This window comes from Anticarsia gemmatalis, chromosome 1, assembly GCF_050436995.1.
Source record: "Anticarsia gemmatalis isolate Benzon Research Colony breed Stoneville strain chromosome 1, ilAntGemm2 primary, whole genome shotgun sequence".
Classification (NCBI taxonomy): domain Eukaryota; kingdom Metazoa; phylum Arthropoda; class Insecta; order Lepidoptera; family Erebidae; genus Anticarsia; species Anticarsia gemmatalis.
Window position 1 is genome coordinate 7257961 of NC_134745.1, and position 26230 is coordinate 7284190.

Below are 26230 nucleotides of genomic sequence, written 5' to 3' on the forward strand. Positions count from 1 at the left end.
CAACGAAATGATAAATATTTTAAGAAAAGAAAGTTTAAATTACTTCAAGAAGTCAGTGCACGATATCACTCGGTCGATGAACTCATTTTACAATGTAGGTATGGAGACCATAAAGATAATTATGAAATCAACAAATTAATCTCAAGGGAAATAAGAAAAACCCAGGATTTCCGTCTTCGCACATCGAAGCTACTAATTGTGATCTCAAAACTAGCGACTCAGTCGAGGACCTAGATGCAGCCAACAACTACAGCTACTAGAGCGTCAGTTCGCCCAACAGCTTTCGGCTCGATCGCGACTACTGTAAAATACTCGTAGGTAATATGCGGTACTGACTCCTTGGAGTTGGCCTCGAGCGAGCGGCGGCGCAGGTCGTCGAGCGACAGGCCGGTGTCGCGCTCCCAGGCGGCGCGCTCGGCGGCCAGCGCGCGCGCGCGCTCGTCCAGCTCGCGCGCCTGCGCCTCCAGCGCGCGCCGCGTGGCCTCGTGGCGCCGCGCCAGCTCCGCCTCCGACTCCTTCAGCTTGGCGCGCTTCTCGCGCACCTTCATCTCGAACACCTGTGAGCACAGATCGTGTTTACTTCTCTCGTCTCGATTATGTCGGGGGGATTTAGTCGTATCCTGACGATATCGAAAGGCCGATATGTGAAACGACTGTGAAGCGTGCTAACTAATATCAAGACGTAGCACCATAACGGCGCTGGGTGCCGCACATCCATCTCTGAGAGCCCTTGCTAACACGACTCGAAAGAGTCGCAAAAGTGAGATAAAAACCTGCCTCAACCTTTTTTTTTTTTTCAATTTAGCCTGCATCGGTATCTCGATGCCAGGCAAAGGTCACTCCCGCAGACTGCCAATGCATTTTTTTTAATCACGATCTCTAATACACACAAGCTCAGATACGTGTCTAAATGAGAGTGCGATGCGGGCGTCTTTATTTCCTTTTAAAAGCGGGGATGCCTCTATGTTGACGTGCTTAGTTTATAAGCTAAAAGAGAGACTAAAGCCTAAAGTGTTAGTAATGGTATCTAAAGTTAACAAAGTAAAAATGTTTTGTAAAAATCCTTCTTACCTGCTCCATCTCACTTTCCATCTTTTTCATTTTAAGATCGTGTTCTCGCTTTTCTTCCTCCATTTGTGCCAAAGGATTCCTGAGAACAAACATTCAAAGTTAACCCTGTATTCGACTTTCCAACATGATAAGAAATAAAACCTTAGGGTAATTTAAAATATAGAAAATACCACAAAAATCATGCAAAAACGGGCCAATAAGAAAATGAGGCCATTAATATGCTATAATTATTTTGAGATTTTTTTATAGGATTTGCACCATGTTTTTAACAAATAAGTACGACTAGTCGAAATAGGACAAAGCGTATTGTGAAATGTGGAACACAGTTGACAAGTCACGTTTATAAACGGCGGCCAATTTGCCTCCTACAATTTGTCAATTGGTTTTAGTTAACGAGAGCAATTTCTTTGTTTCTAGCACCAGGATAAGAGTAATTTTCATGCTACACGATAATAAATAGCAAGCATCCAGTAATACGTACATACAATTACATATACAAAGAATTTTCTTAAATCAGTAGATATTAAGCTAACAAAGAAAAATATAACATGCATCTTACCAAAGCCAAAGAAAATACTTAATTCTACACATTTATTTGCTATATGTATGCTGAAAGCTTAAACTTCATCTAACAAAACATATACCTACCAATATTCTACAACTATGAAACATCAATCTATGAAAACTCGTAACTTAAACTCGATTTAAAAAAAACTTGACTAGATTTTAAAGTTTTAGCTTGCAGTCTCTGATGAAACAGAAGTTCAGTGTTTCTATAATCCAATGTTTGTGTATCCAATAAGTTTGTGAAATTTCGCAATTGGTATATAAAAACTGAATGTAGAAGTATAGTCATCGGGCCACAACATTTAACACCGTGCTATGTGTACAAGCTGTTATGTAAATACGTCGACGCGACGGGACTTACCAGACGGTCATGAAACTGTTCATCAATCCTTGCGGGCACAAACTGAACACCAACACAACCAGGGTTAACACACGTGGCTGTGCTCGCGCAAACACTCCACACAGTGGCATACATAACGCACATGATACATTATACGTGACACGTCACAGACACAAGCGAAATCAAATATCAATCATTACAAACAATGACCTGTTTTATACGAAGAATTCAGTAACTAAGTATGTTAACAGGTGTGACAAAAACACTTTCTTTTTTGTGCAACATTATGTTAATAAACGTTCATTACACGGTTGTGTATGTCCGTACTTATTACATACACTTATTATTACTGAGAAATCAGTGTGCGCTCGAGTGTAACACACGCAAATTAGTTGCAGTCACAATTTCGACGACACATTGATAATAATGAGGAATAAATTGTTATTAATGCCACTGTGTAAGCGCATGAACTGCAAGTTATTATGATTTATGATATTTGTCATGGATATTTTAAAAATATCAGCTATCGGTTTCAGTATAAACTATATAATTTTTAAAACAATCCATGATGAGATAGTATAATGATAGACATTAACAATTAGTATTTCATTTCTGCATGCCCAAGCACAGAACGTCCAGTACAATATTAATGCAGAGCTATTTAATAAAAATTATCTAAAGTATTAAAAATAAAATAAAAAATCTGTAGCACACAACTGCGACAGTATCAATAGAGAAGAATTAATGTTAAAGGTGACCAGACATGCAGCAATGAATAGACAAATAAATTGTTTGATAACGTGAATCATGAGGAATCAATTGTTAATTAAAAAATAAGTTTCATTATTAAATCCAAGATAAGTCTGGTCACCTTAAATGCGGTGACAGCAGTAACAAAATAAATGTTGAGAATATCTTTATAATAATATATACGTATATTTGAGCAACCCTGTCTACTTAGGTTGTTAGATCTAACATGCCTGTTTCAAATATTTATCAAAAGATCTACTGAGACCAGAAACAGGTAAGACATTGTTTGGAGAAATTATTGTTAGTATTTGTTGATGAATTGATGAAAAACACATGATGAATGAGGAGCGTAAAGTGGTGATATGAAAAGGTACATTTAGTCTTACTTATTGGAGTTGATTCTGTGTGGTTTCCCGTCGTGCGAGAGGCCGGCGAGTTTGCGGCAGCGGTAGTTCTCATAGTGCACGGAGCTCGTCACATCCTTCAGGTCTTGAAGGTGCGTCCGAATCACCATGTTGCGAAGTGCCAAGAAATCGCAATGCTCCAAGTTTTCCACTGGAATTCGTGATAAACAAAACGTTAGCTTAAAATACAAACAATGGTGCGCGCTCACGCCTAATAATACGCTCGCTCGAGACGAGTAAACGAGCGACGCGACGACATTCCTCGTAATAGGGGGAAATTGGTTAATAATAACATCTGCTACGATTCGTCGTCTAAGTTTACAAATATAGCGAATAGTTTATGAAACCGTGGATCGATAATCCGCAGGCGCGTGGCACCAATATTAACCGTCAATATAGGATTTCCACCGCTGACTGTTCTGGCGTCAGTTTATAATTTCGGGACGTTTAAGTAAAAAAAAAAGTGTGATTTCAGACTAGTGAGTAGGTGTGGCGGCGATACCTTCGGCGATGCCCCAGGGGTACTTGCGGCCGCGCACGCGCCGGCCCTCGGCCTCGATGACGGTGTTGGCGCCCACGACTGCGAACGGCACGCGCGTGCGCAGCGCCCGCGCCGCGTCCGCGCTGTCGCCCTCCTCGCCCGTGCTCTCCGGGAAGTCGTAGATCTTGATCTTGTGTTGACTTATTTCTTTCATTATCTGAAACGTTCCGACATACTTGGTAAATTATAGCTACCACAAAAAAATTGCAACCTTATTTGAGTTATTCGAAAATCTGAATATTTAACAATAGTTAGGTACGATTTTATCAAGTGTGTCAAGTCATTTGTTTGTCGGTATCGTTCTGATTCATACTACTGCCTACCTGTTCTTTGAAATCCTTGCACTCCTCGGGCGTCATGGTATCGGCCTTGGCGATGACGGGTATAATATTGACTTTGTCTCCGAGCCGCTGCATGAACTCGACGTCGAGCGGCTTGAGCCCGTGGCCGCTGGGCGCGATGAAGTACAGGCAGCAGTGCACGCGCGTGTCCGGGGGCGCCGCCTTGCGTGTCACCCGCGACTCCGCGTTCAGGAACTCTTCGTATTTCGACTCAACGAAATCTATGATGGGTTGCCAACTATAATGTAAAAGAATTATCGGTTCAGTAAAAGTATCGCGTCCCAGGAATGTGATTTGAAAGGCGATGAATAATGAACTGTTATTATACCACCCATCATTCAAACCGACAGCCGATGTAAACAATCTTTGGTATCGGTTTAAAATTGTTGCACGAAGAAATTCTTTAATGTGCACTTGAACATAATGTTTGTTAGATACAAAACAAGAAAACAAATGGTAACATTGGTAAAATAAACATCCGGCCAACAGAAAGGTTTACATTTTTTTTCTTTCATTTCAAATTGATGTATGAAAGATATAACAATGCTATGTAAATACTAATCATGAGAAAGGTATTATGGGAACTACAATATAAAAACACGAGTCTCGAGACAACGTGAAACAATCTGAAACTTGTATAACTTAAAGCTTACTGTTAGGAAAAATCTTTAGACTTGAACCATACTAATCGCAACGCATTGCATAAGAGACGGGATTTAAAAGTACATAAGCAAAGTGTACCGCTTCATTTCAGCCGATACCAATACATAAGTTAAATAATCAAGTTTGGTCACGTACCAGTTGCTGTTATCGACAGCATCGCCGAACCCAGGTGTGTCCACGATCGTTAGCGTGAGGTTGACGCCATTTTCTTTTAGGAGTACGACACTGGTCTCCACTCCGACAGTCTTCTTAACTCGTAGCGACGGACCGGGGTGTTTGTCCTTGTCATACACCTCCGTCAGGAAGAGAGAATTTATTAACGTTGACTTGCCCAAACCTGACTCACCTACAAACAAACAAGTTACTAATTAAATCATCATATTTCTTAGAAGAATCCATTTTAATACTAATCTCCTGTCGGTAGTGTTCACATCCTAATTAATAAACATTAAGGTCACCAACTAGGCTATCTTAGTCCAAATGCATTAAAATAACATTAGCAGAATATTTTCGCGATGACCTTACCCACAACCATTAGAGTGAATTCGAATCCTTTTTTCACGGCCTTCCTGTACACTTGGTTTGGTAGATTTGCAAATCCAACATATCCATCTAATTCTTTGGTTTTTGGCTTTTCTAATTTAGGTAGTTCCGGTTTTGGGGCAACTGGTGGGTGATCTGGTTTCTGGAAATTTAAATAAAAAAACGCATTTTAACATACATATTAGTAACATCAATTAAAGAGGATGTATTTTATAACTATAATAACTTAACTTTTGAACTGCATTGTTTAAAAACGGTCGAATGAATACAAACAGTGTTATTGTTCAGAGTACTCGCATATAATGAACACTGTTATGAGATAATGATCGTAGACATCGCGGTGATTGTGTGCACCTTATAAAATAATTAGCGTGGCGAAATAGAACATGATCAACACAATATCGTGAGGAAGTCTATAAAATAAATTAAAATGGCTTCTCATAAATCACTTTTTTATAATTAATCTCACGCCGCAACACGCGGTAACAGTATATTCTACAATTTCATACAATCACACGCCAAATGGATTTGGTAAATATATAAAGCGAAGAAATAAACTTCACGCGTTCTCGATTAGCTTGGCCAAATATTTAAAAGACTTTCCTTTTTTTATATTTTGTGATATAATAAAAACCTATGTTCTAATTGAATTCTAAAGTAAGCAATTTTTTAAACAAATATAAAAAAGATAGTTTGATACGATGCGCGATGCACAAAAAAGGCTTTTTAATCAAGCATCTCTGTGATAGATCTCACCTTGATGATGTTTTCTGTACTCCGCAGCGGAGGTGGTGCATTGGGAGGCGCTGAGGTCGGTACGGGAGGCACCGGTGTCGGTGGAGGTGCGACGCTGGGAGGCTTGGTCGTGTCGACAGACACGCTGTTGCTGAGCTTGGCAGTACCGTTAGACTCATGGTGGTTGTTCTCGAGCTGGTCGGGCAGGGTCGTCGCACGCTTGGCGAGCGCGTCCTTGAGCGAGGAGGGCGGCGCGGGCGGCGCTGCTATAGGCGGCCCCGTAGCGCTCACGCCGCCGCCACTGACCGAATCAGATTTGAAGAACAATTCGCGTTTACTTTGTAACTGGAAAAAGAAAAAAGAACTTATTAAATACCGTCCTGGTATCAACACATCATTTTACAAAATTTGCTTGTAATCTCGTCTAAGAAGCTCAGATTGTAACGGAGTCTGCCTAATAAGAGTTGACCTAATATTGTCAGTAAAGATACCAGTATCCAACTGCAATCATAAAATATGCAAGGTTCATTTTAGCAGTATTTTAAAGTTAACTATACAACCTCAGTAACATAAACATGTTGTAAAATACATCTATGTGACTAAGGAGACGAGACACCCGCTGCGGAAAGACATAAATTTGCCGTCAAGTAATGAAGAGAGTTATATGTATGGCGACATCCTACACTATACGTACATTGTACAGCAAAATACATAGCAATATATAAGACCACGAGTCGGTCCAGCCGGCTCCGCGAACAGTGCGAGCGGCAGATGACTCACCGATCCCAAGGTGACGCTGCTGGACATAAAATAAAGCCATAATGCGTAATTATTGAACAATGATACGCCAACGCAAACTAGACTAGGTAGTTACTACAAAAACTAGAGACAGATTGGTGAAAATGTCAAAGACCTGACTGGAATAGCAAAATATTTTTATCAGTAGAATGAACAGCAACAAGTGAATTTCACTATAATATGAACCACATGCAAGCACGCATCGTTGCGTTGATCGAGTAAACATACATGTACCCATAACTAGTAATTATGTAGGTGCGAAGAACGAAAGCGGTGACTCATACAGGGTATGGGACTGAGAAACTCAGCTGGGAAGTGAGTAATATATTATTTGTACCCGTCATCCCCTACGTCAAAGTCGGAGGAAACTAAACAAATAAATGTGGAACGTCATAAACAACAATGAGTATAGAAATAAATATTTGTAAAATATGCACCATGTACATACTCTAACATATCATTTAGGTCATAAAGACATCTGATGTAAAACCCAATACCAACAGACACGATACTTAACGCTTAAGAACAAATACGCATGATAAGATACGGGTACAAGTGCATAATTCTGCCATAAAGTACTGTCTACTAGAGTTGCCACGAATAGTGAATTGGCCGAATACCGAATACCGAATATTCGGCAATGCGGTCGGCCGAAGCGCCGAATATTAGGCCGACGAATATTCGGCACGAAATTCATGCTTGACGGAGGCGCGTTAGCTAGATTAAGACAAGTCGCAACCTGCTTTCCTCGTTGCGTAGGCGCGGCAAGCGACGAGGGGTGGAGCGGGGTGCAAATAAACACAACACATCGTAGGGAAGTATTGTTTCAATTGCGAGTAAATCACGTCACGGAACGCTTTGTCAGTGTAAAAATAATACATAAAATAAAACTTAATTACTATTTTGCTAAGAGGCTAGCTTGCTAGGAGCTAAGAAGGCCGACCCATACAAGTGGTGGTTCGCAAACGAAAAACAATACCCAAACCTTTCGAAATTTGCTAAAGTGTATCTTTCTTCTCCTGGAAGTAGCGTGTATAGTGAAAGGTTATTTTCTGAGGCTGGTATCATTTACGATGAAAAGCGTAATCGTTTTCTACCAAGAAATGCTGAAAAGCTTGTTTTTATTCATCATAACTCACCATTGGTTAATTTTAATTACTAAAGTGTTGTAATTTTGGAAATAAATACATAATTTTGAGTAATATGCTTGTCTTTTTTACATGGTTTGGTATTCGGTATTCGGCCGAATAGTACCTATTATTCGGCCGAATACCGAATAGCAAAAAAAGTGGCCGAATAGGCCGAATAACGAATAGTTACCGAATATTCGTGACATCTCTACTGTCTACTATAAATATTATACCCGCATGCATATTTAGGCGTATGCAAAACAAGTAAGAAAGTGGATATGCAAACTCGTATGCAGTTTTGCGAAGTGCGACGACCGTAATGCGTCTGTGACGGTTGATTCTAATAATATCTGCAACCGATGTTCCAGCCCACCGAGTCACAACTATCCGGTAACCCTTAAATGCGATATATTGTAAAATAGTTCATTTAATTAATTTACTACAATAAAACAATGTGCGATTGGGTTCTGCTAAATATGAAACATTAACGTGATTCAGAAGTATTGACGAATATTGAGAACCATATTCTTTGGAACAGCGATCCAGATTGGAGAATACGCAGATGAATCAGTCTCTGTGAGGTGGCAGTTACATTCACTGAGTAGCTGCAACATTGAGACGCGGCGCATCACGCATTGAACACATTTCACCATTTCACATGACAACACACGATAACAATAAGGTCATTTAATAACAACCCATTGATTACACTTGGAACTATACTGTGATTATTTAGCTAAGGTATATGATGACAGAACAGCGATGGCCCACTGCGAGTAGTGCTATTGCTACGGTACCATCATCCGGCGAATGTTTACCCGAGCACGGACACAGTACTGCACGTAAAGTAAATAATCAAACTCAACATCGAAAAGGAATTTGTTTGTTTGTAGAGCAAGCACGTATAAACAACCAATATTCAACGTTGGGTTCAAGAATTACTCAATCGTCAAATCGATTCAGTCGGCGAAAGCAGCTTGACGTGTTTGCTGTTACAATTACGCAAATATTTGTACTTACATCTTCACTAACAACCCTTGTCTTTTTGCGTTTTTTAAAACTTAATGTTTTCTTAAAATTATTGAACATATCCATATCGAAATGTCACTATAACAAGTACCAATGATTATGAATACGGTAGCGTTTCTTATCGTTATCAAACATCAGCACTTCGGTTACTATTAAAAAACAGAAACTACACAGTTTACAATTAAAATGATATTTTCCTATACTTCACAAACAGGAATATATGAGATCATTTACACAGGAAATAGGAGAATAAGCCAGTACAGACTTCACGGTACGCGTTAACACAACTGAGTAAAATTTAATACTTATTTATTGTTTGCACGACGTAGTCACGTTGACACACTGTAGCCGAACACAGCGCTGACTAACTACAGATTAGGCGCTCGGTAAACTGAACTGGCTAGGTATGCGTAATTACCTTGCTATTATCATATTGCACGGGGACTATTGGCGAAAAACACTACCAATCTTTAAAAAAACATAGATATGCAAATCGAGTTCAGTAAATTTTGATTGCGTAGATATGTACATGTGTGTACATTACTATAATATGTGCGTTAAGAATATTTTTTTAAGTGAAATCATGTAACATCATGTAAAATGTATTTAATTGTAACATTAATATAAAGTGCCCTACCCATTTGTGTGAATGACACCATCAGAATTAGTAGGTAGAGACAGTCATTACACGAATGATTGGATAGCGACAATACTGTATTATTCTCTGTCCGAAGCCTGGCGACAATACCCTAAACATAAAATATAGTTTGACACAAAAGTTTCACCCATTAGTTTTGTTATCATTTTAGTGAATGTCTAATATATTTATTTTTTTATTTATGTCTAATGTATAGATTACGTTTTGATCAAATAACACGCTAAGTTTTGAAATGTAAAGTCGCAGAGCTGACACTAAATAATCACAGTCAGGTCGATATTGTAGAGCTTAACAGATTTACTGGAATAATTTCGAATAATTCTTAACTTTGTTTTGCAGCGATATAAAATCTGTTAACATCGCTCGGAGAGTGCAATAACACTAATAAACAGAGATACGGGAACTTAGAATCGCCCACAGAATAACAAGCAGTTCCAGCTGGCAGCTGTGTAACTCGCTAACGTCGAGGTTCGTCCTCACTACTCGGTCAATAAAAAAAAATGTCGCTCTCAGACACTCGCTGTATAATTGCAATACTTTGCCTGCGGCGCCAGCCTGCGAAGGCATGACTCGGTCGCCGTCGAGAAATCGCAATGACTCTTCCTGGCTCTATAGTGTGACTCATTACTTCGTGGTATGTATTTACACCATCTCTAGATAATAGACAGACATACAAACGTACTGCTTTCCGGTATTCTGAATTTGTAATGAGTAACAGGGGCGGGTTTTTAATAACGCTCCTACTATTCGTTGCTGACTTCAGTTCCAGTGCTACAAGCAGTTCTCACTTTTTATCAACACTGACAGTAAATAAAGTAATTCCACACAAAATATGGAAACGTGACGTAAGTCATGCTTTATAAATAGTCTAGCTCTAGATAAACAGTGATGATACTCTATAAAAAAAACCTTTTGTGGTGGAATTAATAGTATTAAGCACGTATCTCAACTGGAATTCTAAGTACGAGTATACTAGTTGTAGTTTTAAATAACAACTTCGCTTAGGTTCATTTGAATAGATACGTCTTGCGATAAATATGTGCAGTACATTTGTGCTACGTAATCTAATAATAAGTATGTTTTAAAATGCTTTACGTTAACATCACATAATATGAGGCAATATGAGTTTGTTAAATGAACTGGAAAGTGTAATAAAACTATTAATTTTATTGATTGTCGGTATTGTATGTGTTACACCGATCTCCATTCAGCCCAGTAATGAGTTTATTAACATGAAATAACAGTGTCGCAACTTCTTCAATGAAGCGTAACGAGAAAAAAAACACTCAAATTACAATATGGTGTCAGTGCAGTTTTGATATTCGTTCGAACCTCCTTAATTAGAGTGGAAACATGATACATACCGAAACAAGAACAATAAAGAAATGTGTATGAGCGTGTTGTTGGCAACTGAGTGATGGAAAGACTACTTTCGTTCAAAATTAACTAATTGCTGCACCTTTTACTCGCAACAGTTGTAACGGTATCGCACAAATATAACGAACGACTATCAATGTGTAATATTGAGTATATTGACTCTTGTTGTTTGAGGTAAATAATATTTTTGTATCGTCAATGAATACAAGTAGAGAACATTGTCTTTCGCATGTAGCGTACGTAGACTTTTCAATCATTAGGTACCGTTACGGCACGTTATTAATTTTATTTTTAAAATTGATTAATTGGCTCTAGATATTGTGCAGTGAAAAATATAAAAAATAAGTCTATCTATCACGTTTTGCAGTAACCAATAACTAATACAGCAGACGTATTTACGCATACCTAGAGAAAGATTCGTTTTCTTTATGACGTGAAGGCTTCAGACATTATTATGGGCTACAACAGTGAATAAAAAAATACGAAGGGAAAAGTAGCTTTACAGGATTGCTCGTGGCATCATGAATAAGTTATAGTAAAGATATAGATGAATATAGATGAGTGTTTAAAAACTGACCAGAAATTTAAGCAAATACACTGAAACTATAACTATATCGCTGTTAATAATGTGATTATGTAAAATACCTGTGTTAAACTACCTAGGTGTTTCTCAACAGCCTATAGAGTACATCGTTAATGTCTGTATGTAACGGTAATGAGAACATGCGAGAGGCGTGACAAATTCTATGTATCTCATCTATTCTTAACACATTTAACAGTTTACTGTACAGTCAACTTGGGTAACTTTAAACGTGGAAATTTGAACTAGTTTCGATTATTTTTTCATATGAAACCAACACAATTGATAAAAGTTTGCAAAACCAAAATGAATCCTTATCAACTGTGTTGGTTTCATATGAAAAAATTATATCGAAACTAGTTCATATTCCCACGTTCAATGTTACCCAAATGATTCAAAGTTACCCAAGTTGACTGTAGCTTACGTGTTACTGTGATTTAAAATATTAAATGTAGTTCAGTGTAAACACGTAATCAGCTTTTACCCGTTTAATCGAGCTATACATAAACTGTGACATCCTGTAAAACCGTAACCTTGATCGCTGTTCCAACATTTATCGAGTATATTATAATAACACGGTAATCAATATAATAAAACAATACGAGGGAATAAACCCAGGTATATAAAATGACGTGTTTAAATTTTGTCCTGTTATAGCGTATTGACATACAGAGCACATACTTACAATTAAATTAATTAACGCAGTTGGAATAAATACGATATTTATACATTAACGCGGAAATGAAACGATTGCTGTTACATACATAGAATAGGAAATAAGTAAAGATTTGCATGTTCTAGGTAATCTAGGTGTCATTATCATACATTGGCATACATTGGTCTATCAGTCTGAAAACAAAATTTGAAGTACGTAGCTACTAAGAACATATTCATTCGTATAGTTGGGGTTTCTTATTCCCGTTTGGACTAAAGTTTCATGGAATTAAATAAAAGACTCAGTGTTATTTTAGGCATTATGACGATATAACCATTTTAGTTGTTTTACTAAATTGCAATTGGCCTGTGCAAGAAAAATACGGGATTTGAGTCTTGGGTATAGGCAATTCAGTCGACACAAGGCCAAACCCGTCCCTCATTCGGTACCCTTGCCCTCCAGTGGTACAGAGATGAGTAAAAAATCGGTTACTATAATGTAAGTCTTGTAAGTATCAACCAGGTACCCCCTTGTACGTACAGGTGCATCGATTTCACTACGTACCCAAAGCTGCCAATTTGGGTCGGCAGTTCATTCAGCCTTGATGCACGTACTTTCTCTGCACCATACCCACCATACGTCAAGTATAAACCATTTTGTTGAAAAATTTAATCTGTTTTATCGCTACGTATTACTTCCTTATAATATCAGAACTTCAATACAATATTGGAGTAAAGACAAGTTTTCCAAGCTGTTAGCACTAAATAGATTGGTTCAAGGTTTTTTATTAAAAAATGACATGATCTGAACGAGTAAACAGCAACTTAGTATAAGACTTACGATTAAAGTGAAATTAGATAATGATGGCCTATGGAATATGCATGTATTAAGTAAACCGGAGTGTAATCAAGCTGTTCCTAACATTACGATGAATATTAACTGTAAATGCTTCGTTTTTTAATTACATCATTGCAAAATTTCCTTTACGAAGAATTTTTGCCAAAGTTTGGAATCCATATAAACGATGGATCAAAGCACGAGCATACTTCAGTTTTTATAAATATTCTTTTTGTTTGCATTATGGTAAATAAGTGCGAGGTCATCAACCGTACTCTCGAACTAAATCAATTCAATTGCCAAGTAACACCATGTGAATAGCAAATAAGCACACTTACGTGAATTCGTTTCGCAATAAAACAAATGGTTGTAGACCTATGCTCATAGAAATTACGATTTTATTAATCTCCTGATGTAGATACTTCACAAGTGGGTGGAAGATCCTCGAGCGTAGGCAAACCGGAGTGAACACAAGCGAGCTCATTGAGACGAGGCGTACGAGATGCGCATTACAAACTATACATATCTGAAAACTCTATAATCGTTTACCAAAAGATTATATTTAATTGAAGTTAATTTCAACCAACCCATGAGGTAATTTAATCATTTATTAATTAGGAATCTGTCCAAAAATAACTCATGAAACACGGTAAATATTAATCAAATTAAGTTGGTATAGGCTAATTAAGTTTAATGTTAGAAAACGCTTTAGAAATTTTGTAAATTATCCCACTGAATGAAGCAAGGAAAAAAGATAAAAGTTGATAAAAACTATGAGAACTAGCTCCGTAAGTAGGTTTGTGGATAAGAAAGACATACATCGTTACTGTCGTTACACTCGACGAAGCAAAATTACAATAGTAAGTAATTGTGTGTTTTCTACTACACCCAATCATATAGAAATTTTGATTATCTTCTATTTGCTGAAGAAAACAGTAATTTTGAACGGTGTTGTTAGAAAAACGTTATAATATTAATGATTATTGTATGTACTATATATGTTTCGTATTTAACGTGCATGACCAAACGATATATTTTCATATTCGAAACTAAATCGATGTTTGAGCGATTTGTTATTCCCAACTTAGACTTTTTCTGGAACGAAGCAGAATGCATTCTTAGTTGCTAGTTACTGAATTATTCATGCGATGTGAAGACAAGCCCGACAAGTATCTCTTGATATAATACTTGTACATACTAAACTATACGTTTTATAACAGAGCTTAAGGCTTTTTATGTCACTACCTACGGCTACCGGAAATATTAAGGTAATTTACTGATTTATAGCAAATAGGTGGTGTCAATTTTCTATCGACAATAATGCGACGACTATATCATCTATCAATAAAATCAAATTAGAGTCCAATGACTCAATACAATATGGTACTCCTTGTCTGAGGATATCCTTTAGTTATCGTGGCTAACGTATGCATGATGGCTTACTACGTCATATCCGTCTTATCGACAATGCTGTGACCCGATTAGATGTACAATCTATCAAGTGCTAGCGTCGAAAGCGGGACAAAAATTAGTTATTGAAGAAAAAATTGAAGAATAATAATCAAAATCATTAAGAAGATAAATAATTCTTTGTAATTTGCATGAGTATAATCAATTAAGAATAAAACTACCAACAAGAGATCAAATAATTTCTAACTAAACTCCATTTAATTGTACAAATATGTTTAAGCTACAAACACAGGCTGTTTAAACAATGCAGCAAGCAAGCGTAGCGCTCTGTACCCAATCACGTCTCGACTCTTTGATATTCTAGAACGGTGTATATTCTTGGAAACTAAAATGTGTTTTATTTTGATCAATGGTATTCCGATACATCAACATCCAACAACTATAAATTAGGTTTAGACCTAGATTTTTTTTACATTTGAGATTCTCTAAAAAGTATTTTTATTTTTTATATTAAATCATTCCGTTCTTTTATTTCTGCTTGTAATGCAATTACTATAATAACGATATGTACTGCTGGTCCATCCATATTTATAATTGTAATGTAACAAAAAACTCTAGAACATAATGTACAGTGGAAGTAAACAAAAAATTTAGCCAGTTTTTGTTATTTGGCATCGAGGTGAACAATCAACGTGTTTTGATCTCATTACATTGTGGACACTGGCCATGAATATCTTAATTGAGGTTAAATTAATTGTCACTTGAATTAACACCGCGAACTTGCGTATGCATAAATTAAGTGTTACAAGCTATTACCCTATATAAACCCTAAAGGGCTTTATACATTAATAAAGCAATTAATCACAGCGACATAGAAGTCCCTTACTGAATTGACTTAATTATGATTTACATGTCAAATTATCTAAATTCTTACTTTCTTTTTTTTGTCATTAACATTAATTTCCTCTACATTACGTGACGTAGATCGATGGCAGAGACTAAAACATGACTTTGATTAAACTCTACAATAAAATAAACATTCTAATTTGTTAAGAATAAAGACATCAGCTACCAAATAAAGTAAAAATAACGAGATGACTAGCAACAGATGCTAGAAATGGAAACATTAGTGACAAAAGTTGCAGCAGACAAGTCGATGCACGGGATATTTTCGTGCTAAGCTATTTAAAATGTTCACGACTATATAAAAGTTTTAGTTGAATTACTTCGTCCTCAAAATAACTTTAGATAACTGGGAGTAATTTACTCCCATTTTATATAGTTAGCAAATTGTTTTGCAGTTTCACATTGCTGTATAGAATAGTTGCAAATATTAAGAAGAATAGTATTATTTTATTCTCCCTCTTTTTTGTGTCATTGAACGTAACAGTTTTTAATAAGTGATAATAAACTCATTGATGTTTGAAACATAAATAAGCTAGGTACATTGTTGTATGTTTCAACATCTACATTTTTGTCGGTAGTAGAATCGCCATTAGGATGTAGGATATTACCCATACAGGGCATTGTACGATTGTAATTACTAGTACACATAAACTACATATCGACCGGTGATTTTTTACAGACATGGTGCAATTTGTTGGTGCGGTTGATTGAGTATCGACTTCGCCAACTTTAACGCTAGAAACCGATTTGTTTTTGCTCTAAATACTTCGACGTTTGTCATGATTTATTAATACAGTGTCGTAACAGTAATTACATTTGCATAGTTGCATTATTATGATTCCTATAATGATGCCATATTGTATCTTTTAACCCTAGAGTTACTGCAGTATTGCAGTGTGATATCTTTCACACGATTATAGATAAGTACTATACTTCAATAAATTATTTACTTATTTATAAACACCATAATAAAATGACTATGCCATAAACTAGTTAGTTATTGAGGTCAATCCATAAGCTCAATGAAAAAAAACTCAGCTTTTGAATGCTACATTATTTTCTCAGGCATTAAATCTAGAAGATTCATAATGAAGGAGCTGTAACATATTGTTATACAGTTTTCTCTGTCTCTTGGCAGACAATAGAGGTAATATCATATTGTACGCACAAAGCAAATAGTTTACACAAAGGCTACGTTGGGGCCAATCGTTCTATTTTGAAATGTTGAACCCTCAAATATAGATTATGCAAAACGGCCGAACTCAGCTCTTAGCTGCAATGAAATATTCATGCTGGAGCACGTAGAACTCTTAAATAAAACACTATTAGCTCCCTAGCGCCAGATAGCCTTAAATAACCATGTAGCATATTGCTCATATTCTGCTCTGTCATAAGGTATCTTAAGCCAACAATCTCGAGCAAACGAGGGGCATTGAATCTTCTATTCATATAAATGACATTATGTATCGATTACTCGATACGATAGGGCACACAACTAAGACGCCGTGTGCGATTGTGACTTATTATGCTAGACAGAGTCATCGACCCGGCACCGACGAGGATTAGGAAATGGTTACTTGGCTCTGTTCTGCATGAAGAAACGGGAAGTTGATCTAATACGTTTCGTCAAGCGCATATATGTAGGTACTTTGTACAAATATTTCCATTGGACATAACAGTAAAATGCAACAAACATTTGTCCTTAAGGTTCAATTAAGTGACACTCTTATCAACAGCCGTTTATTTATATAGACGACGGACCAACAATGTCTTAATTGATGGCGACCAGTATGTAAGTACACCAGTGATAGCGCGAACTCAAACAGACTGGCTTCTGTGTAGAATAAAGCTATATTATAGCGCCTTTAGTTGAAAATATGATTCTGTAATACGATGTTGTAAATTATAATCACCTCTGCTTTCCTCCGCAACGATAAGTTCCTCCAGATATCGCGGGGACTCGTCCATCCCACTTTAGTTTTATCAGTGCCACTGTCGCCTACGCTGCTAGAACATCTTGTTAATTTAGTCTGGTGCCCGTTGCCGTTAGCTAACGCACGATTTGCCATTTTGTAATCATCCAAGAAAGTATCGGTCGGCGGTTGAGAATTCATAGAAAAAACACAAACGATGCTCGACTGTCGTAACGTTCACTTTTTCGATTCTCACTAACAAAAAACACTTGCTGAGTACCTCAAATGAATTAATTATTTAAAACTTCAAGCTCACAATTCACAAAGATAACGTTTTGTACCTGGTTCATGTCCTTATACTTGTGTTTACTTGCACTGATATCGATTATACACCATTGTCTCACTGTTGCTATACAAATACACGAACTTTACAGAGTCAGTGAATGCGTAGAAGATAAATAAATGAATTACAATTAAATTTTAGCCGTTTAGCCGTTGTTTCCGTAGGATTTAAACACAAATAAACTGTTGTAATATGAAGCACCGTTCACGACTGTGTCAGTTTGAGGTTAAGTTACAAGCGATACCGGCTGCCGGTTGGCTCGGCACACCAGCGCACGGTTTTAGGGCGCAAACACACGGGGTGATATCTATTACCATAAAAAAAACATTATCGGTAGCTACTTTTTAATTATCTAATCGAACTTGACAAAATGCAAACAGCTTAGCACGTGAAGTATTCAAATCTATATTCTTTGGATTCAGATAATACATATCTGAATTTAATATTGAGTCACATTCGTTTTAGTACAATGGCAGAATCTGTTTTTCTTATCTCATCATATTTTGATTTAGTGTTATAATATGTGACTATAGCCACCTGCATGCCTTCTTAAAAACAGACTTTTGGTATCCTCCACCGTGAAAAATGGCAACGGTAATTTGTTAGAAATAAATTGTACAATCGAGATAGGTAGATATTATAATAACTTCGATTAGATAAGGTTTTTAAAGACACGAAACACAATCACTGGAACAGTGGAAACAAGCATCAAAACCAAAATAATAAAACACCACGTGTGTAAAGGCTTCTTTAAACTCAGGTACCGCTGAGTTAATTATGACTATATCTATATAGACGCAAAAGGATCCAGCCCGTCACACTTATGCCCACCAGACACACAAAAGCAAGGACCAATCGTTTCAAAGAGGGCAAAATAAACAACCGATAAAAGGCAAAATGAATCTTAATACGATTGTATCAAAGTTGAAAACATATAGTAGCTTAGTGGTGGTTAGTTTTTTGTGCTCGGGTCGTGTAACAACGCAAGAGGAGAACGTGCCCCAACCGCTTTTGCCGGTTCGTGAAAAACTTCAGACCAAATTCGTTTAGTGAAACAATGTCGTATTGTATTGATAAAATCTAGAATTGAATCATTTTATTTAGACTTTACCAAAAATAGAACAATGAAGTAAAAGTGACAGAATTTATTTGTGGATGCTTCGCCCCGGCCCCGATAAGGTCTTACTGATAATATTTCCTAGAAATTGGACTCCAGTAAACAAAGCGTTGATAAAGAAACCTTTACAAATACGATTATGAATGATTCCCTTATGGACGAATAGTTGAATGAACTATAAAATATCGAAGTTTTATTTCAAGTTACAATAACTTTGGCGTGAACAAACATTCAAAGAAAAACCATAACTGGAGAATAAATCACGAATAAGATTAAAATAAATTATTGCCCGCCAAGAAACGTTCGAACGTTTAATGTTCCAAGAAGTGTCAGGTCAGGGTGCGACCGTGAAACAGTTAATGTCTGTTTAGTGAATTCGACACATGCGAGCAGAATGTCCGCCACTGCACGAAGTTATTTTTAACCCTGTAGACACGGGGTCAATCACCCGCACACCCCTCCCGCACACCGAACCAGTCCTATCACATGAGGAACTGCGTGGGAATATGGTGGGTTGTACCATGTCCTTACCCCAAGAAAGAACATAAAACGGCAAAAACAGATGGAGTATAAGGATACTCGCCACGACTACCGTTCTTAGAAGATGATTCACGATTCCTTTGAAAGAATTCCATAACAGCATGCCTATCTAAAAACTATAATTTTTTATTTTGCGGCGATAGCTTTTATGGTAGTATAAAATAAAATATTGACATTCATAATAGTTCAGGTTGTTTGATATCGATTTCTATAATACAATAATATGATTAGGCTTATTGATCCTACTCACGTTAGACTAAAATGTCTCTGAATGTGTAACAATCAATAGCGTCTAAAATTTAAGTTATCATAGCGACATTTAATCTAGGTCCTTTAGTTTTGTGAACACCTGTTACTTCACCCGATTTTAACTACATGTCTGAGTCATACGTAACAGTCAACGATTGTGTGTTGGTTAAGTTTCTTTACACTATTGAATAACAAAGAAAAATATTGAGTCGTCTAATACGAGTAAATATAGTCTTAAGTATTGCTCGATCATGATAAAACAGTACAAATAAGACTGTTAAAAATGACCATAGATAACGACACAACCGACCTGTTAACTCTCCAACGAAGTTGATACTGGACTGTTTTATGTAATACAACACCTGACACGGTTAGGTACCTATGTGGTTATGGTATCGATGTACTTCAATGTAAACAAACTAGATCCAAGCTTACTGCACATTATAAACTTACATCATCCTGCAATGATTTTAATATTATTAAGACTTGACAACAAGATTGTTTGTTATGTAAAACCGCGTACATAGTCTATGAAAGTGAGTTAAGGAAAATTATTAAGTGTCGAAATTACAGTTAGAATCATACACGAAACAACATTAAAACACTTCGTACAAGAGGGTTGAACGCACTAAAATAACGATATGTACATCCCTTTTTCGGGGTGCGTTAACTACGATTAGGGGAGCCGTCGAGGGTGCACGTGAAGAACGGCAAGGGGACTCACCGTTGCCGTATCGGTGAGGGTGACGGTCGCAGAGGTGGGTCCGCCATTGGACGGAGCGATAAAGGTCGATCCGCTGGACACCTGATTATTTGCATTTTGTTCTATGATACGCTGACGCAACGCCAGCCTCTCCAGGCTGGCTAGACGATGTGATCCACCGGTTCCTTCTCTGTCGCGGTCCCTAAGACCTGTTGTACTGCCGGCGCTGAATGAGCCACTATATTTAGGCAATGTCGGCGGTGGCACTGGCCTGGCTGCACCGCTGCGGCCCAGCAGTGAGCCACTCGACGTGTACGCATAGCTGCTAGGAGTTCCAAGTGTAGCAGTACGCGGCGCAGCACCGATACCATTTAGGGCACCATTTGTCCCATTGACGGCGCCACCATTCACCGTCGTCGTACTGCCGTTCATCTCCAGGTGTTTTTCGACATACGAATATAACAAAATCACACACTGAGTCACTGAGCGCGTACTACGCTACGATCGCGAATTAGTGCGGCGATGTTAGGTGCGTTCAAGCCGGGTGCCCGACAGAGGCGGTTTGACAGCTCGAACAGTGCAGACGAGGCGCGCGGGCGGGCACGGCGCCCCGCACTCGACGCCTTCGTCGTCGCGGCTTGCCGGCGCTGCCGACCCCACTAGTTCTCTGGATTATTGCCACACGACCGTCCGACCAGAGGGTTGAAAATGCATTGTTGCACGCTCTTTGTCAAGGTCAACGCATATACGGCATACATATACTTAGAATTTAGATATCTTATGTTTTAAATTTAGTTTATGCAGTTCTAACCAGATTTTAATGAGATTTTCTTCACCCTGACTCCATTTTAAAATACCCGTAAGCTAATGTTATGGTATTTTTTTATTAATAACGCAATATAATTTCAGTATGCTAAATACTAGATTATTCATAAACAAAGTCGAGTAGCAAATAAGAATTTCAGAAGCCTAAATATATATAAAACCAAACAATCTCTACGTTACAGACCCCAGACTGACTACATAGCATAGACATACAGTCATAAAATAAAACTGAAAAGAAATAAAAATAAGTACTTTCTCTTCGTACTGAACAAGAGCCAAATGTCACTTTCATCGAGAATGTAGCAAAAACTTTAAAGTATCAGATGGCTATCTTCTCGTTAACATAATTTAGGGCAAATCGTACCCAGCTACGAGAGAGGAAGTGACGATGTCTAGTTCATCGGCCTGAATTCAAGAAGCATTGAGGCGACTACTAGCGGAAGTACGTTTAAGGTACAAAGAATGATTGTGTTTATAGGTAAGTACCCTCATACATATTCGTGCGGCATGGTCAGCTGTCTACACAGAAATTACGAGGCAGAGAAATATTATCGTGCTTAATCACAGACTTTCCAGACAACTTTAATTTGCGGTTACTACATATAAAGTATGTCAGTTTTTTCGGATGTTGAAGTGGATAAAGTAATCAACAATTTTATGTCGAGCATGGAGCACGTGTTAGTCGCATGTGGCAGTCAGGTCCAGGCATCGACCGCCGCACCGCGCAAGCGCGTCGCACCCCCATCCTTCTCTGCTTGCACAACCCCTCGCTGCATGCTACCTACTGTTGCACGTAAGATCCATGGATGACAATGATACCATAGCACTAATTATGATATTTACTATGCATAAAGACAATGCAAAATTCTTTTAACAAAACCTTATTTTAAAATCTTAATAAGTTGATGTTTATTCAAAATTTCACCAGAAAGGATGTTTTTCTTACTTGAGCTGAAAAGCAGCGTAATTTTCAGGCAGGACTCGCATCGAATTGATGTGATAAACAAATAAGCGCCATCTAACGGATGTAACTGTCGTGCTCAACGAATGCATTAATGTAGGCGCTGTTGGAGGCCGAGGAAATGTAAACACATGCACGTGGTGTGTAGTAACTGGTTAATCACCAGGTGGCGTTGATTCAAATTGTATATCTGTACATTCGCAAAGAACAATAGAATGGAGAAATGTAGCCATGGATACGAGTTTAAAACGACGTCTTTAAAAGGCGCCACTTATGTTATTCAATTCCACGTACGTGGCATAAAATACCGCTACCGCTTTGGACCCGAATATGAAATATTCTCTACAAATAAGGCAATCACAGTAAAAGAGAGCCGATCGAACTCGCAAAGAAATTGTTACATTGTTAATTGTATACAGCATTGTGTAAATGGTGACGGCGTTGATCTATAGAAACTGTATACATTACATAGCTATCAGAAAATGAGAGTATGAGAGCGCAGTTTCAGCGAGCAACAAACAGCGGCCGTTTCTCAATGAGAAACGGGTGTGTGTAAGGAAAGTGTGTTGAACCGTAAACACGTTGAAAGATATTATAAAGATGGTTCTATACGCTCCTAGTAAACTGAAATAAACGTAAACACAACACGAGTACGACGTAACACAGAAATGAGCGTTTAATTTGCTCGAAAGACCAATAAACTTCTTCAACAGCTCAAAATATTCCTCTGCATTTCATATTCGCTGAAGTGTCTACAAGTACGCAGTGTTGTTCAAATGTGCACATAATAATATAATATGCGATACAGTCTGAATTGATACCGTCTTGTTTAGTAACGAACCAACAGTTAAATCAAAACATATGACGATGAACTCGGCGTGCCGTTGCCACTATTCATTAATTTATGTTACACACATATACACAAAGTACCATACTTGTAGCAAATATGTGACATACTTTAGAATGAGATGCATGAACATTTCTATCTCGTTTTAATGTTTGCAAATTCACCAAGGTACAGAAAAGCAACGGGGATCCATTTTTTTTACCTTTAAACTCGTGACAATATTAAAGCAGCGCACTGAAAGTTGGGTATTGGTATTACAACACCAGTATTTCTCTTAGTAGTTGTAGATGTATCTAGGCAGATTTTGATACCATTTTCGGACCTTAATCTGGGCCTGGAACCTGGTGTTGACTTAGATCCAGGTTGATTGATAAAACATGGTATTTTTTTGGTACGTATGAACTCAAGAGGCTTATGGGGAGCTAGGGCCTTAGCTCAAATGAACGCATTCCTTTGTCGTCTATTGTGGCCCCTCTGGGAAATAACTAGCCGGTAATTCGTAACTGTGTTTTTCTGCATTGCGAATCTATTTTTTTTTTCTAAATGCGTAATAGATGCCATAAAGTATATTTTATTTGATTTTATGTGTGTTACATATTACAACAGGTCTGAACGTTTTCAACAGGTCAAACGAGTACAATGTACCACAGACACATAAGGACGGGTAATGTTAATTAACCTTTGTTGTGCAATGTACTTACCTCGTCAGATAAGAAGTCCGTCAAGTCAATAATACACATGGACATTAGGCGAGATAAAACTATGTATTTAGGTTGGTAATCACTGAACGAGTGCGCTATGCCATAATTAGTAATCAGTTTGCTGTGTACTTACATCACCATACAAGGGAAATTTTATGGACAAATTAAGCCTCTAGTCTACCTACTCTCGATTCAAATAAGGGAAATTGATAGCCGCTATAATATACTAAATACTTACGCAGTTTTGCTTACAATGCTGCATTGATAATGTGAATAGTATGATTAATCACTAATCACATTATCGAGTCAACCACACAATAGATACTGCTTAGTATTCATAACAATAGTCAAGCCTGCTAATATTTACCTACAAATTAATCTCGTACATCAATTGCAGGGAAATACGATGAAGCTACAATGGCATCATTAAATCTCAATAATAGCTATGTTTACCAAGGATACAAGTACTACATAATTTATCAACAATTACATATAAGGAACGAACGTGCCACTAAGCTAAACAGGCACGTGCGATCGCACTAACAGCCAATGTTTCTAAAACAAACCCCAATACACAAAGCACGATTACAACTCAAACAATTCGGCGAACTCATACTGAATCAGAAATAGAACGGACCATACTAATGTGGACGTAGCTCTATTAAAACATGGTCACTTCTAAAGAACTCCTATAACTCCTAAAAGAAAACGGAGAGCGAACCCATAATGGATAACAATATTGTAACAGGCACATCCCAGGTAATAAATATTGAACACACAAATGATATATTATTACCTCTCACTAAGTCCCACGCCGAAGGCGTTTACTAATATTTGAAGAAACTCTACCCACGATTTTAAACGGGGGAACAATACACGGCCTTCTACTCAAAGAGTCATTAAGTTTTGATTGTCCCTGACGCAGACAAAACAGTATCTTCGTAATGGACACTAGGCACGTTCTGTCGTACTGTGTTGATTCTTAATGAGAGAAAAGCTACAGATCCCCTTTTAAACGAATTTATAAGTGGTATAGTATAGTCACTCTATGAATTTCGTTACGAATTGAAATAGCTTTACCTAAAGCTATTAACCTATCACCGAAGAATCCAAAAATGCTACCTACAAAAACTAGAAACGTGATATTGAAATGGAAAATGTCAATCTCAATAATAACAGAAACTTACTGAACAAGACAGACCAAAAAATATCTTCTTACAGCACATTGAGGTCACAAACATTGAAGATGTACATAAAACGGAGATAAGGCGCATCTGGCAAGGTTGACAAGTGGATTTAGCAGTATAGGAAAATATCAATAGCTTGTCCCATGTATGTCGTAAAAGTCAGCTGTAGAAAAGGGGTACTGTTCTACACATCAGACAACGGTAGAATGTAGAGCAGCTTTATCATAAGAATAACTCGAGTATACCATACTTTTTATCCTATATTGGTTTTTTATCAAGGGCAATACATCAACAATTGTCAGATTTATTCTAATGTAATTTTCATACAGGCAACTCGTATTAGTAATGAAATTACCTATATTACATACGTACACATTATCACGCCTTTTTCCTATAATAGGGGTAGATTAGGCTAGGTTAAAGACCAAAGAACTCCACTTACGATCCTTAAAGACTTCCTGTATTCTCAATTATTATTTTGCAACCTTACAGAAGTCAAAGAACTAAATTTAAAACTAAATATTTCGCATTATGTAAAAAATGTTTGTACGAGTGTTCAAGCGCACCTTATCAAACCTCAAGTGACGCATACTTAGCCATAACATTATCAGTCGCATTTATTAGTATTGATTAATTTACTGTTTAAAGTATAATACGACTGAACCAAAGATATCAAGACTGAACTCAAATGAGACGTGGACACAATATAGACGTTTATTAACATTATAAATGCATATCGAACACTTGAACGCTGATATGAGAAAGTAAAATATGTACCTACATTCCTTCGTAGAGGACAAGGATCACATATTTTAAAGCACAAATATCAGTGGTGACCTCTTTTCTCTATATGAAGATATTTATGTTGTACTCCCTGATAACAGTCATTTATAAATTACTGTAGGTTTATAACAAGAATATTATAGCAACATACCTACTGCATGTAAAAGCATTTTTAAATGGAAAATAATAGTTTAAACTTAATGTGCACTTTAAATTTATACTGCATTAAACCGAGTTGTACAATAAGGACAAAGCACCCATGAATGTTAGAATTTACGCATTTAAAGCAATATTCGCTGTACGCTATACAGGAAACTTATGTTTGTTAGGTTTTCCTTGCGCTAATAATATTCTTACCTGATCTGTAGATTCTCCACAGGGCTTATAACGAGCCAAAACTGGTCTATTCCTTGTTCTATTCAGCGGGGAATCCGACACAGAAGTCATCGTTAATCACAAAATTCTATTAACACTTGCACAAACTTTAAATAAAATTACTTTAAAGGAATAGATATACATCCATATGCCATTCAAGAGGAAAACATACTGTTATAATTACAGCAAATAATGTTCCACTACTCAGTAACAAACGCGATACCACATTTTTTCGTCGACAAATCACATCCGGAGAAGAGTTGAGTGGAGCCCGAGTGGGTGATTCAACCGATTACGACAGGCGCTCCGCCTAGACCAACCACTGATAAAACTTAATTGCTGCTTTACAAA

At 37.3% G+C, this 26230-nt stretch overlaps 1 protein-coding gene across 5 annotated transcripts in view; it reads right to left on the reverse strand.

The window, feature by feature from the left end:
* Positions 1 to 26028, reverse strand: part of pnut (septin 7-like protein pnut) — a 28835-nt gene extending 2807 nt beyond the window's left edge. For 2 of the 5 annotated variants that reach the window (XM_076115623.1, XM_076115632.1), the window contains exons 1-9: positions 20222 to 20837; positions 5977 to 6300; positions 5203 to 5362; positions 4813 to 5023; positions 3997 to 4252; positions 3635 to 3830; positions 3115 to 3283; positions 1072 to 1150; positions 337 to 557 (exon numbers count right to left, since the gene is read on the reverse strand). In XM_076115623.1, the coding sequence (XP_075971738.1) occupies positions 337 to 557; positions 1072 to 1150; positions 3115 to 3283; positions 3635 to 3830; positions 3997 to 4252; positions 4813 to 5023; positions 5203 to 5362; positions 5977 to 6300; positions 20222 to 20632 (2027 nt within the window). In that variant the 5' untranslated portion in view covers positions 20633 to 20837. Of the gene's footprint in view, positions 1 to 336; positions 558 to 1071; positions 1151 to 1999; positions 2042 to 3114; positions 3284 to 3634; positions 3831 to 3996; positions 4253 to 4812; positions 5024 to 5202; positions 5363 to 5976; positions 6301 to 17248; positions 17802 to 20221; positions 20839 to 25861 lie in introns of those variants that run through there. The other 3 variants (XM_076115648.1, XM_076115615.1, XM_076115641.1) reach the window with 3 other exon arrangements.
* Between the last annotated feature and the right edge of the window lie 202 nt (positions 26029 to 26230).